General features: G+C 45.0%; 1 protein-coding gene across 1 annotated transcript in view; it reads left to right on the forward strand.

The window, feature by feature from the left end:
- HGD (homogentisate 1,2-dioxygenase) overlaps nt 1-17,494 on the forward strand; it is a 47,471-nt gene extending 29,977 nt beyond the window's left edge. The window contains exons 7-14 of the mRNA XM_068270961.1: nt 2,241-2,275; nt 4,123-4,202; nt 4,298-4,397; nt 8,290-8,414; nt 11,064-11,168; nt 11,252-11,378; nt 12,154-12,335; nt 13,644-17,494. Coding sequence (XP_068127062.1) covers nt 2,241-2,275; nt 4,123-4,202; nt 4,298-4,397; nt 8,290-8,414; nt 11,064-11,168; nt 11,252-11,378; nt 12,154-12,335; nt 13,644-13,784 — 895 coding nt within the window. The 3' untranslated portion in view covers nt 13,785-17,494. The remainder of the gene's footprint in view (nt 1-2,240; nt 2,276-4,122; nt 4,203-4,297; nt 4,398-8,289; nt 8,415-11,063; nt 11,169-11,251; nt 11,379-12,153; nt 12,336-13,643) is intronic.
- Nucleotides 17,495-17,859: the final 365 nt, after the last annotated feature.

Genomic DNA, 17,859 nt, shown 5'->3' on the forward strand with positions numbered 1-17,859 from the left:
CTGCAGTCTGTGACTGCGCATGCCAAGAACTCTGCAGTCTGTGACTGCGCATGCCCAGAACTCTGCAGTCTGTGACTGCGCATGCCCAGAACTCTCCAGTCTGTGACTGCGCATGCCCAGAACTCTCCAGTCTGTGACTGCGTATGGCCAGAACTCTCCAGTCTGTGACTGCGCATGCCCAGAACTCTCCAGTCTGTGACTGCGCATGCCCAGAACTCTGCAGTCTTTGACTGCGCATGCCCAGAACTCTGCAGTCTGTGACTGCGCATGCCCAGAACTCTCCAGTCTGTGACTGCGCATGCCCAGAACTCTCCAGTCTGTGACTGCGCATGCCCGGAACTCTCCAGTCTGTGACTGCGCATGCCCGGGACTCTCCAGTCTGTGACTGCGCATGCCCAGAACTCTCCAGTCTGTGACTGCGCATGCCCGGAACTCTCCAGTCTGTGACTGCGCTTGCCCAGAACTCTCCAGTCTGTGACTGCGCTTGCCCAGAACTCTCCAGTCTGTGACTGCGCTTGCCCAGAACTCTCCAGTCTGTGACTGCGCATGCCCAGAACTCTCCAGTCTGTAACTGCGCTTGCCCAGAGCTCTCCAGTCTGTGACTGCGCATGCCCGGAACTCTCCAGTCTGTGACTGCGCATGCCCGGGACTCTCCAGTCTGTGACTGCACATGCCCAGAACTCTCCAGTCTGTGACTGCGCATGCCTGGAACTCTCCAGTCTGTGACTGCGCATGCCTGGAACTCTCCAGTCTGTAACTGCGCTTGCCCAGAGCTCTCCAGTCTGTGACTGCGCATGCCCAGAACTCTCCAGTCTGTAACTGCGCTTGCCCAGAGCTCTCCAGTCTGTGACTGTGCATGCCCGGGACTCTCCAGTCTGTGACTGCGCATGCCCGGGACTCTCCAGTCTGTGACTGCGCATGCCCAGAACTCTCCAGTCTGTGACTGCGCATGCCCAGAACTCTCCAGTCTGTGACTGCGCATGCCCGGGACTCTCCAGTCTGTGACTGCGCATGCCCAGAACTCTCCAGTCTATGACTGCGCATGCCCGGGACTTTCCAGTCTGTGACTGCACATGCCCGGGACTCTGCCACTATGCATGCCTGATACCACTAGCCACGATTGCAGCAGTATATCTATGCCCCTCGGGAAGACTGTTCCCGCCCCAGGGGTGTAGATATGTGTCTTAGTCTTCCAATGCACGGCACGCGCGGATGTCAATGACCACCAGCATCAATGAGATGCCAGAGGTCTTTGACAAAATGAAAGTAAAAAACACATTACTTCCTGTAAGCATACTCACAGTACACAGGAATATAAAGTGGAAGGACATCTAGTGGCCAAATAATAAAAATGCACCCTAATACATTACATTAAATAAAAATACATGAATCCCCCATTAAAATGAACCCCTTACCCTACTCTCCCATAGTTACCAAAATATAACACTTTTGTATATTGAAAAAAAATAATTTACATAAAAAAAATACATAAATAGTTACCTTAAGGACTTTTTTTTTTTTAACATGTTCCATTGTGTTATGAGGGTACATTATTGTTATTTTTGCAAATAAGGGCTTGTAATAAGTGTCGGACGTAAAACTACAAAAAAAAAAAATTAGACCTCTATTTCCAAATAAAATATTGTCACCATACATTGTACTAGGGACATATTTTAAATGTTGTAATAATAACGGGACAAATGGTTAAATAAAATGTGCTGCTTTTATCCACAGTAGAATGTTTTATTTCAACATTTAATATCTATTTTAACATTTAATATTTATTGTTAATGGCCAAAACCTGAGAAATAATTATTTTTTTTCCTTTTTAAAAAAAAAATTCCTGTTAAAATGCAGTTGCAATAAAATAATTCTTAAAAAAATGTACCACCCAAAAAAAGCCTAATCGGTGGCAAAAAAACCCCAAAATATAGATCATTTTGTTGTGATAAATAGTGATAAAGTCATTGGTGAATGAAAGGGAGGAGAGATGAAAGGTGAAAATTGCTCTTGCTCATAAAGGGGAACACCCCTCACTGGTGAACTGGTTAAGCTTTGCATATATTATAACATTTTTTTTTATTATATTAGAAACTAGCTTTTATTTAAAAAAAATCTATAAAAATTAAGCCATATAGATTATCATTCTTTTACTTTGCTGTTTATTATTTGCTGTTTATTGATTACAATTACCCAGTACAATCTCTGCAATTTACATTCAACTTCCTCCCACTTTCCAGGTGTTTGTACAACTCTGACGGGGATTTCCTGATTGGTGAGTAACTTTTATCTATACACAGAATATGACACAGAACCTTTTATTGGGCTTCTCTCCTGGCGGACTCAAAGCGGCAGAGCTGCAGCCACTAGGGCGCGCTCTATAGGCAGAAGCTGTGTTAGGAAGTCTTGCCCAAGATCTCCTACTGAGTAGGTGCTGGCTTACTGAACAGGAAGAGCCGAGATTCCAGAGGCACTATCCAGCCACTTCTATACTACTATACTATATAGAGAATAGTAGAGGTAAATCAGGCATCACCAATAGATGGAGGAGAATGCAGTAAACCAGGCATAACCAATAGATGGAGGAGAATGCAGTAAACCAGGCATAACCAATAGATGGAGGAGAATGCAGTAACCCAGGCATAACCAATAGATGGAGGAGAATGCAGTAAACTAGGCATAACCAATAGATGGAGGAGAATGCAGTAAACCAGGCATAACCAATAGATGGAGGAGAATGCAGTAAACCAGGCATAACCAATAGATGGAGGAGAATGCAGTAAACAAGGCATAACCAATAGATGGAGAAGAAAGAACTGATTCACATTTTTATTGTTTAAGATCTCTGAAAGGTCAAAACAATGGAGTGTAAAAAGGTGCATGAAATAAAGAGACCCTGTCACCTGATATCACCATATGATAGGATGAGACCTGAGATATAAGGAAGATATGTGGGCTGTGGTATTGCACGTGGTCTCACAGATATAGATTTTTCCAGCCATTTTGGTCATCTTCAATTGAATTTGCTGCAAATCCGTGGCCCTGCCAGTGGTAGATTGCTCCCCTCCTGATTGTTTTAGGGCAGTATATTTATCAGAAGGAGGGTTGGGCACGTTAGTGAGAATACTCACATAAAGGTTGTGTTAATATCAAGCTATATAGAATTGTGACAATAAGTCAGAAACCCCTAATAGGAATACATCATTTCACATAAATGCGGTATAAAGGAATAAATAAAGCAAAGCGCAGAGAAATGTTTGGACTTTAATGTTGTATTTAAAGTGCATAAACTCTCAAAAATTGAATCCAAATACAAACTATCTCCGGCAGATAACTGTATCCAGAACTGGACTGCCAGACAGTGTCCGTGGCTACATTCAAAGTTAGCTATCGCCATGCAATTATACTGCAATACTGATCACATCAGTGTATTAGCAGTGCGGTGGGATGGATTCATCAGGCGTAACACGATGCATGCAGAATAATTAATGTTATAACGAATGTATTTATTTTGTGAGCTATTTGGCTGTAGCAGTGTCTGAATCACACCAGAAACAAGCATGCAGCTAATCCTGTCAAATCTGACAATAATGTCAGAAACACCTGATCTGCTGCATGCTTGTTCAGGGGCTATGACTAAAAGCATTGGCAGAGGATCGGCAGGGAAGCCAGGCAATTGGTAATTCTTAAAAGGAAATAAATATGGCAGCCTCCATATCCCTCTCGCTTCAGTTGTCCTTTAACAGTGGCAATGAGACATACTTTCTATGCACCGTATGCTGCAGAGAAATGGATTAGGATGGAATGGGGCTCTAGGCAAGATAGCAGTCTTTGCCCAGTGTCGATGGTCATCTGGCTTTTTGTAGTTAGATTTGGTGGTGGCTAGCATCCACCAGGCCCCTAGAATCTCTTCCAGGCCCTAGGCAACTGCCTAGGTTTGCCTTGTGGATGATGCGGCTCCGATGCTGCACTGTATGAGACCATATACACAACAATGCAGTTTTCATAAACACACAGATGCAGTGACGCCCCCTGTATGCTGTGCATGATGATAGATACATGTCAGGCAGATACTGAGTTACATTTTGGAAGTTCAGCGTTTCCTGTCTCTTCCTCCGGCAGTTCCGCAGCAGGGGAAGATCCTCGTCCTCACCGAGTTTGGGAAGATCTTGGTGGAGCCCAATGAGATCTGCATTATTCAGGTGATAAGTGATGTTTTGGATGGGGGTGGGGCCAGGTCTTACATCCCCTCCCCCTTCCCTGATACTTACCTCTCTTCTGGGGTCTTCCCGTACAGCAAGGCATGCGGTTCAGTGTGGAGGTATTTGGCAGCTCCAGAGGATATGTCCTGGAAGTATTCGGGGTCCACTTCGAGCTCCCTGATCTGGGGCCAATTGGTAAGAAATCTGAAATTATGTAAATTTAAAGGGGCACTATGGCAAAAAATTTAAAATGTAAAATGCAAACATAGACAAATAAGAAGTATGTTTTTTCCAGAGTAAAATGAGCCATAGATTACTTTTCTCCTATGTTGCTGTCACTTACAGTAGGCAATAGAAATCTGACAGAAGTGACAGGTTTTGGACTAGTCCATCTCTTCATAGGGGATTCTCAGCAAGGCTTTTATAAAGATATTCCCTAAAAACGATTTAAACAATGATGCTGGCCAGCCTCCCTGCTCGCTACACAGTTTTTTGGCAGTTGGACAGAGCAACTGCCATTCACTAAGTGCTTTTGAAAATAAATAAATCCCTGAGAATCCCATATGAGAAGATGGACTAGTCCAAAACCTGTCGGTCCTGTCAGATTTCTACTACCTACTGTAAGTGACAGCAACATAGGAGAAAAGTAATTTATGGCTCATTTTACTCTGGAAAAAACTTACTTTTTATTTGTCTATGTTTGCACATATTTTAAATGTTACCATTTTTTTTTGCCATAGTGCCCCTATAAACCTATTTGTTGTGTATTGTAGTCTGTAAGCTGTTTAATAAGCAGTGGTATATTACATAGGGTTGTGCAGAATGCAGATAGACTAGCCACCATGAACAACCTCACAAGGGCTAGAAGAAATCCTGATATACAGTTATTGCAGATAGTGTAACAGTGACACCTACAGGCTGGAGGCTTAAACTCCACACCAGTTTCTTATACTTTGGAATGCAGGTTTCCAAGCCTGAGAATGTCTTTTTCATTGCTGCTGTAGGGCCCGTTTCCACTAGGGCGAATTCGCATGCGTGGCCTGCATGCGAATTCGCATAGGCAATGAAAGTGGATGGGACTGTTTCCACTTGTCATTGTTTTCGTGCGTTTTTCTGTGCAGGATTTTTCTGCACGGTAGGGCCTGCAGAATTCGCCTGCGTGAGGAATGCAGGCGAATCGCAGCCCATGTATTTAATAGGGAAAACGCACGTGCGTTTTTTGCATGAAAAGTAATACAAATTGAGTCAGGCAGTGACATGGTTAAATTCGCATAGACCCTGCCTATGCGAAATCGCATGCGAATTCGCGGCAAAAAACGCACGCGGAATCGTATCCGCATGCGATTTTGTCAGCGGTGGAATCCCAGGGATTCGCACCGCACTAGTGGAAACGAGCCGAGCAGGGAAGGACTGGACAGGAAGTGATGAGACTCCACAGAGATGGTGCTGCAGTGCTGCCCACACAGAGTTCAAACTCTCAGAAATAAGGATGGTCAGTGAGATTCTAGCTTTTCTGATTTCATGCAAATGTTGTTGCAATTTGTATGCAGATTGAAATTGGGCAAATCAAAATCATCCGCAATGGCATTTGACTGGTCCAATTTCAATCTTAATATTGATGCAATTTGCATGAAAGTGGAAGAAAATTGCAATTCTTTTATGATCTCTGCTCAGCAAGTAATGGAAAAGGTGGGCGGTGTCAGACTGGTGTCCCTCCCAGCACCTTCCTACTGACTTCCTCACCTGGGTGATGACTGATAGGGGAGGAGTTTGTATGCTTAAAGACTACTTCCAATATAAATGTCATGCCAAGCTCTTTCTTAAAGAGAATCCGAAGTGGGCATATGGGACACAGACGCATGTTCTCTGCCTCATGCCTCACACCGCTGCTCTCTGCCCCTCCCCCCCCCCATGCCATTGGGCAGCTCTCTCTCTCCATGGCCAAGCCCCCTGCTGCTCCCCGCCTCCTTGCACGCTATGAGAAACAACACAGTCTCTCCGTGCAGCGTCCTGGCCTATAGGTCGTGAAAGTGGGCTTCTGTGGCAAACGGGTGCGGCAGTTTTTGCAGCTACCTGATCCACCCAGCCACCCGGATCAGGGAGCCTGTGTCTGAATGATGGACAAAGCTTTCGAAGTCTGCCAAAGCTCTTCAGGAACCTCCACCTGCGTTGCCGTGGTCCGCCCCCAGCTTGGCAATCACTAATGAGGCCACAGCTGCTGAGCTGGGGGCGGACCACAACAATGCAGATGGGGAGGCCAGTGCCTCTGCAGAACTTTGAAAACAACTCGCCACTGCTGCAGGTTGCTGCCGGCAACCACTTTGAAGGCAGGTGGGAAGTATCAGACATGTCCCCACTCAGGATTAAGAAGTCGCTCTCTGTAGATCAGAAACAAGGGGACCAGTCCCCTCCACCAGGGGTGGACACACTTGGTGGCGCCAAAGTTTAAACGTAGGATAAAATGTTTTAAAAGAGAACAATGGGCTGGTTAGTGGTGGACTTACCTCCCCAAAATAGACACAGAAAAATGTTGCTTAACCTCCTTAGCGGTAACCCCGTGTGCGACACGGGGTAAGCCGCCGGAGGGTGCCGCTCAGGCCCTGCTGGGCCGATTTACCTTTTTTTTTTTTGCTGGACGCAGCTAGCACTTTGCTAGCTGCGCCAGCACACTGATCGCCGCCGGCCCGCGCCCGATCGCCGCTATCCGTTGCGGCGCGCTGGCCCCCCCCCCAGATCCCGTGCGCTGCCTGGCCAATCAGTGCCAGGCAGCGCCGAGGGGTGGATCGGGACTCCCAACGACGTCCCGACCCCGTCGGGGGAAGCCCTCCAGGAAATCTCGTTCTTTGAACGGGATTTCCTGATCGGAGATCGAAGCGGGCGGGGGGATGCCGCTGAGCAGCGGCTATCATGTAGCGAGCCCTGGGCTCGCTACATGATTTAAAAAAAATAAATATATAAAAAAAACTGCTGCGCTGCCCACTGGTGGAATTTTTCATACCGCCAGGGGGGTTAATTCAACAAAAGCGATTTATTTACATACTCCGGATAGATGCAACGCGTTTCGTGGGCACATCCACTTCATCAGGCAATAAAATTGGAGTACAATCAACTCATACGTTCTCAGTAAAAACTTAGCTCCTCTGTGTTTGGAATAGTCCATCTCCTCATGGGGGGCTTGCATGGTTTTCATAGTTTCAAAAACGTTTCCTGAATGGCGGGTATAACTGCAAAAATACTAAGTTACCATCCAGCCTCCCTACTCACTTGCACACTATTTTGTCAGAGTTAGCAACTGCCTTTCGGGAAATACTTTTGAAAACTCTGAAAATCCCCCATGAGGAAATGGACTAGCCCAACACCTGTCAGTTCTGTCAGGTTTTAACTGCTTACTTTTTCGCTAACATGGTCCTTCAAAGGACCACTATTGCAAAAATTGAAAAAATTTGAAATATATGTAAACATATACAAATAAGACGTATGTTTCTTCCAGAGTACAATGAGACATAAATGACTTTTCTCCTATGTTCCTGTCACATACAGTAGGTAGTAGAAATCTGACATTACCGACAGGTTTTGATCTAGTCCATCACTTCATGGGGGATTCTCAGAAAGGCTTTTATTCTTTATAAAGACATTCCCTGAAAAGGATTTATACAAAGATGCTGGCCAGCCTCCCTGCTTGCTGCACACTTTTTTTGGCATTTGGACGGAGCAACTGCCATTCACTAAGTGCTTTTAAAAATAAACAAAACCCTGAGAATCCCCCGTGAGGAGATGGTCGGTTCTGTCAGATTTCTACTAGCTACTGTAAGTGACAGCAACATAGGAGAAAAGTAATTTATAGATCATTTTACTCTGAAAAAATGTACTTTTTATTTGTTTCTGTTTACATGTATTTTACATTTTTTACAATTTTGGAGATAGTGGTCCTTTAATACTGACATACCACAGATGTGGGTGGAGTCAGCCTCTGATAGCTCCACCCCTGTCCCATACAGGCATAAGAGGGAACCTGTATTGATCCTTATAGTACAAACCACATTATAATGTTTCTATATCTCACAGTAATAATTCTCCATCTCCCCAGGGGCCAACGGCCTGGCGAACCCCCGAGATTTCCTGACCCCGGTGGCCTGGTATGAGGACCGGACGGTGGCCAGCGGGTACACGGTGATCACCAAATACCAGGGCAAGCTCTTCTCCTCCCTGCAGGTAAGTCCCGTCGCTCGGATGGTGGTCGTGCACAGCTCCATTTTCCATTCTTTCAGTTATCGATTGTTTTAGGTTTGATTAGATAGCATTTTCCACCATGACTGATAACCTTATCAAATTTTCTACAAAGTACTTGTTGGGATGTTTATAGGGTCAGCTTGCTTTGCAGCCACAAGAACGCAATAGTGAAATATTTATCATCATAGCTCGGGCTGGCATGCAAATTGTATACAGCTTGAAATTCAGCCAATCAAATGCACTTCCTGTTGATTGTGATTGGCTCATTTCCAATCTTCATAAAATTTGCATGCCAGGAATCACATTCACCATCTCTATGTGTAGTTACCTAGGTATAAGTTTAGTAAAGATTGGATAGTTTTGTGACATATACAGGACAAGGTAGCCATCTTGGCTAGTAGTGGACCTTGTGTGGCATCCATTTTGTCTATGTTCTGTGTGTGTGAAATACTATCCTATGTTAACTTATGCATTGTATTTCATTTTCTTTGTAGAATGCTGTAAGGAGGTTTGTATAAGTCCTAGTCAGCAGCCCATTTATTTCACCTAAGTGAAAATACTTGACAGGTGTTCTTTATAGAGACTAGGCATGCTCGTTCGGATTTCGCGGAAATGGAATTTACACATTTCCGATTGGACCCATAGGAATTCGGAAATCGGTAATAGAAGTGCGGTAGGCTGATTTCTGCGGAAATCATGGAAATTTTCGCATATTTTAACATTGATTTTCTCAAAAAGTACAAGGTCTTTTTTGAAAATGTTTTTTTTTCTTTTGTTCCCATTCTTCTCAAAACCTGAACATTTGGTGTTTCTAGCTCCTACGGGAAATTTGCTATTATCCGCAAAAGTCAGCAGCCATTAACTATAATGTAAAATGCAGAAAATCCGCATTATCCGATATGCGGTATGCCGCTGACTTTAGCGGTTAATAGCAAATCCCCCATAGGTGCTAGAAACACCAAATTTTCGGGGTACATTAAGCAGAAGACTGGGAACAAGAGGAACAAAATCTTTCAAAAAGATCTTGTACTTTTTGAGAAAATCAATGTTAAAGTCGGCGGGAATATAAAATGCAGAAATCCGCATTACCGATATGCGGTATGCCACCGACTTTAGAGGTCAATAGCAACGTCCCCATAGGTGTACTTTTTGAGAAAATAGATGTCAGCAGAAATTTCCGTAAAAATCCGCATTGGAATGCGGAAATTGGAAGCGGGAGGCAGTAGTGGCAATCTGCAATGGCGGAAAGTGGATTTTACGCAGAAGTGGAAATTGGCAAATCTGACCATCCCCAAGCGGTAGGCCTGGGTTCAAAGCCTGGGCCTGGCCAATGTATGTGAGTTGGCTTTTGACATCCTACAATTCCCTAAGCAAGCTCATATTTCTCTTGGGTATATCACAATGGTACATGCTAGGCTGGCTTCAGCATGTAGCATTGTAGTGTGTTGTATTGGTGGTATAATGGTTAGGATAGCAGCCTACCACGCAGTAGGCCTGGGTTCGATTCCTGGCCAATGTATGTAATCTGGCTTTTGACATCCTACAAATCCCTAAGCAAGCTCATTTTTCTCTTGGATATATCACAATGGTACATGCTAGGCTGGCTTCAGCATGTAGTGTTGGTGGTGGTATAGTGGTGAGGAGAGCTGCCTACCAAGCACTAGACCTGGATTTGATTCCTGGCCAATGTATGTAAGCTGGCTTTTGAAATCCTACAATTCCCTGGAAGACAAGACCCTCCTCCCTCCTCCTCAGGAGGAGGAGGAGGAGGGAGGAAGGGAATAAGGAAGTCTGTTGAGTAGAAATTCTTCTTATTAGGGAAAAATCAGTTCGGTGGGAAAAAAAATTTGCATTCCGTAAAAATCCGTGGAATATTATATTTTTCTGCGGAAATTCCGCCATAGTGATATACCAATTCCGTTCCGTCGTAACGGAACGGAATCACCAAATTCTGGCTGGAATCACGGAATTCTTAATTCCGCGGAATCCAGCGACCATCCCTACTCCCCGAAGCCTCTACAAAGTTTTTGGCAGAGTAGCATATCACCTGTACTGGCAGGCAAGTGAGACACTACACTGCCTAAGACTCTACAGGGGCCCCGGGGAGCACAGTTAAGTTGGGAGGTAATTGGGAAGGAGAGTCAGCAGCCGGGGCGAAGGAGGGAAATTTGGCTGCAGCAAAGAGCCCTTGGTGCCGTTTTTTGGTCGCAGTGTCTGTTGGGGGGGGGGGGGGGCGGCTAATTTTGCCCTGGGGCCCAATTGTTGCTAGAACTGGCCCTGGGCAGCAGTGCATGAAATTGTTGTAATTACCATAGATAGGGACAAATCTCCTTCGGTGCAGGAATCCGTGTGTGTATGGTGTCTAGCAGAGTCATTGCGGACGACTGCTAGTGGAGTCTTGCAGAGTGTGGTTGAGTGTGACAGGCAGCCTTGTTTTAGTTTAAATAAGGCTGCTTCTGCTTTCGATTTGGTCAAAAGCCGCCAGGACCTGTCTCTGCAGGTGTACCATGGGGCTAGGTCCTGTCAGGATTGGATTGGATGATCGGGTTGTAGCATGTATGATCAGTGTTACTATAGAAGATCTGTGCTATCGCCTGTATGATGGGAATTATTCTCTGTGCCCCTCGGTAGGACTTTTCTCCGTATAACGTGGTGGCCTGGCACGGGAACTACGCACCCTACAAGTACAACCTGGACAACTTCATGGTGATAAACTGCGTAGAGTACGATCATGCGGTAAGTGCGGAGACCAAGAATCTCATTGGATGATGTCACCACCATTCTTCCCTATGACACATTGGTGTACCCCTTATTTGCAGGATCCCTCTATCTTCACCGTGCTGACAGCCAAGTCCCTGCGGCCCGGGGTGGCCATCGCCGATTTCGTCATCTTCCCCCCACGCTGGGGAGTGGCTGACCACACCTTCCGGCCGCCATATTATCACAGTAAGTAATGCTGGGGGGAGGGGTCAGAAGGAGAGGCCACCGCCCACACAAGGTAGTGGCGACCACACCTTCCGGCCTCCTTATTATCATGTAATGCTGGGGGGAGGGGTCAGAAGGAGAGGCCACCACCCTTTTACGAGGAGTGGCTGACCACACCTTCTGGACACCATATTATCATAGTAAGTACTGCTGGGGGAAGGGATCAGGATAGGCCACCGCCTATGCCCGGGAGCGGCTGACCACACCTTGCGGCCGCAGTATTATCACAGTAAGTTATGCTGTAGAGGGTGGGGTCAGGAGGAGAGGCTGCCACCCACATTGGGGAGTGGCCGACCACACCTTCCAGCACCAAATTCACCATTAATCTGTGTAAACCAACTCACAGCCTCACACAGATGACAGCCATCCGACCATCCCTCGAGGCCTCTGTCGGGTTTTCAAGAGTTCGAAGTGATTGGTTGAATTTTTGGACATGATGTTTTCCATTACGTCATCCAGCCATTTTTGGAAGGCACTTGCAGCTCCCCATTGGCTGTTTTGCTGCCCATGTGATGCTGTGTGTTGCTGCAGACACTTACACTTGTTTGAATTTTTCTGAAAAGGTATATTTGTTTATTATTAAGATGTTGTGGGTCATTATGGAGTAATATTCAGTTCTCCTCAGACCCCTGTGAGCTTAGACCCAGCACATCCATACATTGCATCTACCCCTCTGAGGAGAGTTGTATGTGTATAGTGGGGACAGTTGTCATGTTTTTGTATTCTCCTTTCTCAGGGAACTGTATGAGCGAGTTTATGGGGCTGATAAAGGGCCACTACGAGGCAAAGGAGGAGGGATTCCAGCCGGGCGGAGGCAGCCTACACAGCGCCATGACTCCGCATGGGCCAGACGCGGAGTGCTTCGAGAAGGCCAGCAAGGCTAAGCTGGCACCGGAGCGGGTGGCTGATGGGACAATGGTGAGTGTAACCAGCCAGCCCTGGTCATAGAGCTCTATAAGTTCATGTATTGCCACAAGTATAAAGGTGCTCACACATCGTCTGTAGATCGACCAAGAGACAGATCTCTCTGATTGAAGCAGATTGGAGAGAGATCTGTTGGCAGCCCATACACCACAGGCCGATTCCTGATCAATTCCAACATGAAGTTTCTCGGGAATCGGCCTTGTGGCACCGCATCCGACACCTCGACGCCCCTGTCGCTGTGCTCCTAATGTAAAATGTGCCCCCCTGGTGCCCAGTGCAGTATACCTTACCTGTCCATCACTGGCTCCGGGCTGGTCCCATGTGGTTGCCGGGGTATATGTGGGCGTGTGTGGGACGCTACACACACACCCATGTTACTGCGGCAACCACATGGGGCGCGTGTATGCGGAAGAGCCCAGAGCCAGCGACGGACAGGTAAAGTATTTTGCTGCCGCGCATCCAATCGAGCATGTTAGCCCTACATTTTGCAGTGCATCCGTTCGATACATGCGACCAATTTCGGCACGGAAGATGAGATGAAAATAACAAGCGTAAGTCTATGCGTCACAGCATGATGCTACTTCGTGAGACAATCCTGCCGTGTTTATCAAATCTGACATCCAATTGATTAAAAGTTCACATAGTCTGTGGAGGTTGTTTAAAGCAGATCCGAGATGAAAAACTAACTAAAACAAGTAACTTGTCTATATATCTTATCTAAAGTTTAGTTAGTTTACACAGCAAATCTAGCTGCATACAGCTTCAACAGTTTATGATTATTTATTCCTGTGATACAATGAGAGCAGCCATGTTCTGTTTGTCATCATTACACAGGTAATCTGCAACTGCATCTCCACCCCTCAGCCTGTGAAAAATTCACTCCCCCCCCTCCCCTCCGCTTTTGGAGAAGCTGTGGGCGAGGGTTATTTAGTTTATAGGGAATTAGAGTATTAAAACGAAAAAAAGTATTTGGCTTGAGGAATGCCAATTAAACTATATGTAAGGAACACAATTCTGCAATAAATAAAAGTTCATCTCGGATCCACTTTAAGCTGAAATGTCACCAATATCACACATCAATGTCCCTCACTTAAATCATCCCTCCAGATCTTCCACTTCCTCCACTGGGGACACAAGAAGAAGCTTACCAAGGAAGCCATGAACTGGCCGCAGCATCAGAAGGGTGTCACGTCATTAGAGAGTGCAGGCAGAGCATACTGTAGATAGCGTGTTATTTTTAGAGAGTCTGTGTGCGATCGATCAGCATTTCCGCGTATTATTTCACTGTTGTCTTTCCCGCAGGCGTTCATGTTCGAGTCGTCGCTCAGCATGGCTGTTACACGCTGGGGCCTGGAGACCTGCGACCGGCTGGATAAAGAATACTACCGCTGCTGGGAGCCGCTGCGCAGCCACTTCAACCCCCCGCCGGGCGGCAGGAAGTGACCGGTGCTCACCCACCATAGATTCAATATTATCTTCACATTAAGGTGGAACTCCGAGCAAATAGAAAAGACAAGCCTTTGCTTCAGCTATGTGTCCATTAATAGATAACTGTAGTTTAATGTACAGACAGATATTATATTGGCTTTCTGTGCCCCCCTGTGCAGCAGGACTCAGACAGGGACAGGGAGCGCCAGCGCTGTGACACAAACAGATCCTGCTTCACTGTACAGCAAACATGTTTCAGTGACCGGGGGCTTAAAGGGGAACTGAAGAGAGTTATATGGAGGCTGCCATGTTTATTTCCTTTTAAGCAATACCAGTTGCCTGGCAGCCCTGCTGATCCTCTGCCTCTAATACTATTAGCCATAGCCCCTGAACAAGCATGCAGCAGATCAGGTGTTTCAGACTTTAAAGTCAGATCTGACAAGACTAGCTGCATGCTTGTTTCTGGTGTTATTCAGATACTACTGCAGAGAAATAGAGCAGCAGGGCTGCCAGGCAACTGGTATTGATTAAAAGGAAATAAATATGGCAGCCTCTGTATACCTCTTACTTCAGTTCCCCTTTAAGGGTGGGGAAATGTGCAGGAAGCACAATAACTTGCATTCAGAATCCAGTGAGAAGATTGGGGGTGGGGATATGACACAGGAAGCAGAAAATAGGGGCGTCTCCCTCCAGCCTGCGCAGTGTGGCAGGGCTGTGTGATCACAAGTGTGGTTAAACCCTAATTACAAATTGTTTGGTACATAAAACAGGCATTACACATATGAAATACTGGATATCTGTTTGCCGGCTGTACCACCTGTATTCTGTATTATTACAAAGTGTTATTTACCTCTGTTCCATGTGTTCTGCAATAAAGATATATATATATATATATATATATATATATATATATATATATATATATATATATATATATATATATATATATATATTATTAGCAGCCTGTTATAATAAATGGTGCCTCTGGCAACCTGAGTGATATTATTTCTTGCTAACTTCACTCATTACTAGTGCTGGAGCAACAAGCTGTACCATCACTAGAGATACCAGGGGAAAGAACTGTAGCAAGAGGGTGATGGAGGCTGCCATCTTTATTTCCTTTTAAAGCAAACCTGAACTTAAAATTAAAAGTCAATATTACCATATACAGGTCATACTTACCTCCTACTCATCAATCTTTTTCTCCTCTCCTACGTCCTGTTTGTCCGCTGTGATCAATGGAATTCTCTGTGCTCCACTCTGAAAATGGCAATGACCGCAGCTTCTGGTTCAGCATACTGGTAAACTGTGATATAGCCCACTTGAGCCATAGGGACACATGGACATTACCTTGCTCATCACTTGTCCTTTCAGTTATAACGGACCTCAACTGATATATAACTGATCGCAACTGATATACTTTCAGTTCTGACAAAATTTTGTCAGAACTGGAAGGAATTATTTTAAGAAGAAAATGGTGAGCCTCTGAGAGGAACTGGCAGCGAGGTAAGTATTTAATATTTATTTGCCGGTACTACTGTGGCCAGCTGGGCTGCCAGGCATACTGGTATTTTTTAAAAGGTTATATGGCCGCCTCCATAACCCTCTTGCTACAGTGGTCTTTTAAATTTGCCTGCTATGTGTTGGCGGTAGGGGTGAAAATGGTCAGAGACTACCTCGGCTTGTGACATGACTGACACTGTCAGTGGCGTAGCAATAGAGATTGCAGAGGTTAAGTCCGCACTGTGGCCCTTTGGCCAGAGGGGCCCCAAGGGGCTCACACTCAACCATAGTATTAGCTCTCTATTGGCCCTGTGCTGGTAATAATCACTTCTATAGATACTTTGAAAAGTGGTAATCATTAACAAACTGTTCCCCATCCCCTTCTTGCACCTCTGACACTGTTGTTGTCCTTGGCAGGTTGTGGTGCACTGTATGAATTGTTCGGTATAGAGTGCAATGTAAAACTTGCACTGGGGCCCACAGCAACTTAGCTACGCCACTGGACACTGTGCAGATTTCTCTTATCTACTTTATGGAGCACCCTTCATAGACATATTACTGATATCTGAGCTTTTTCTCTTTGAAATGTTGTTATGTACTGTCTGCAGCTGTTCTCAGTAGTAAAACTGCTGGTACCATAGCAACAGAGAGATTACCTAAAATCCTCACCTCCACTTGTGCCATCAGTTCAGAAGGACAAAGCAGAAGGTAGGTTTTTTCAAGATTCCTTGCTGTAGAATTTATGGCAATGACACATTCCTTCCACTGGGAGGAGGGATCAGGCAGATTCAGGTGTTGCTGGAGATTTGTCTGTAGCAGTTGTAGTAATCACTCCCTTCTTAGCAACGGTTGACAGTGATAATCAGCAGGTACTGCAGTACAGGACATGCAGAGCTCCAGAGCTGTGACCAAAATCACCAGAGAAATCACAGATGCATCACGCTATACAGCTTGTATTGCTGGAAATTAGGTGTTCTGTACATGCAGACAGACAGGCACCTAGTATAACAAGTTAGGATTCTTTACTGACGAAAAACATGCAGAGATATGTACCCACACCACCATCAGGTAATGCAGCTTACTTAGAACAGAGAGAATACAGAGTGAATACAGGAAATGACAATCCCATAAAGATTACCATCACGGTTTACACACAGTGACATCTTGAATTTGTATTACTATTCTGCAGTTTAAGGTAGCTATGTTGTTAAACCTCCAACATGTATAAATACTAGAAATGTATAGAAATTTATTTTCCACTATTTTGACCCTACAGGGTTTAACGGGGATCATAATTAAAATAATCCTGAACTTGGAAAATAATAAGAAGGGGGCATCCCTGGACTCTGAGGTTTCTTCCAGCCCCCCAAAATGTAAATGACCCATGAGTATCATTGTCCTCTACTGCTGCTGTGCCCCCTCTTTGCAGCTACAGCACACATGCTGTCCCATCTATGCCCCTCCTCCTGGACTGTGCTCCTGCACGGCCGTGCACGGCGGTTGTGCCTGGGGGGTGATCTTCTTATGAAAGAATTGGGACAGTGCATGCACAAAACGCTCCTTGTCTCGGGAGTGCAATTGATGAGGTCTGCAGATGAAAAAAGACAATCCGCCATAGCTGGAAACAGAGGCCACTGCAGCACACAGGAGGGCAGGACAATGATACTGACCACGGGCCACTTAGATGGGGGGGGGGGGACGGTGGGGGGTTCTTGTTTCTTTTTTTCTAAGCTCAGGTGTATTTTTGGCAGGCATATCCTGATTATGAACAGTTTCCCCCAACAAGATAATTAGGCATGGTATCCCCCAACAATATAATAATGCAGCGTATAGCCCCAAACCTAATTAGACAGCCTGTACCCTCTAAATAACATAGTTAGGCAGAATACCCTTCAAATAATACAGCTAGGTAACATATGCCACCAAACAGCATAATTAGGCAATGCATACCCTCCCAAATAACGTTATTAGTCAGAGGGATCTAAATGACGTAATTATACAGTCTAGTGGCCAAATAGTAAACTACACCCTAATACATTACATAACAAACAAATACATAAATCTCCCATTAAAATGATCCCCTTACCTCCTCCACTCTCCCATAATGACCAAAATAAAACACATACTGTATATGTTTTATTGTTGCCATACATTGTGATAGGGACATAATCTAAACGTTGTAATAACCAGGACAAATGGAAAATAAAATGTGTGGGTTTTAATTACAGTCGCATGTATTATTTTAAAAACTATAATGGCTGAAAACTGAGAAGTAATGATTTTTTCCCATTTTTTTCTTATTATTCCTATTAAAATGCATTTAGAATAAAATAATTCTTAGCTAAATGTACCACCCAAAGAAAGCCTAATTGGTGGCAGAAAAAAACAAGATATAGAGCATTTCGTTGTGAAAAGTAGTGATAGTTATTGGCGCTGAAATGTGAAAATTGCTCTGGTCCATGAGGGGAAAAACACCTCAGTTTAAAATTTGCAAAGTGGTTAAAATTTCAGCTGAAACTGCCATGAACATTTAGTTTGGATGATACAAATATAAATACGTGGCTTAGAGTAGCATGCTCAAGAAGAA

Source organism: Hyperolius riggenbachi, chromosome 2, assembly GCF_040937935.1.
Source record: "Hyperolius riggenbachi isolate aHypRig1 chromosome 2, aHypRig1.pri, whole genome shotgun sequence".
NCBI classification, from domain to species: domain Eukaryota; kingdom Metazoa; phylum Chordata; class Amphibia; order Anura; family Hyperoliidae; genus Hyperolius; species Hyperolius riggenbachi.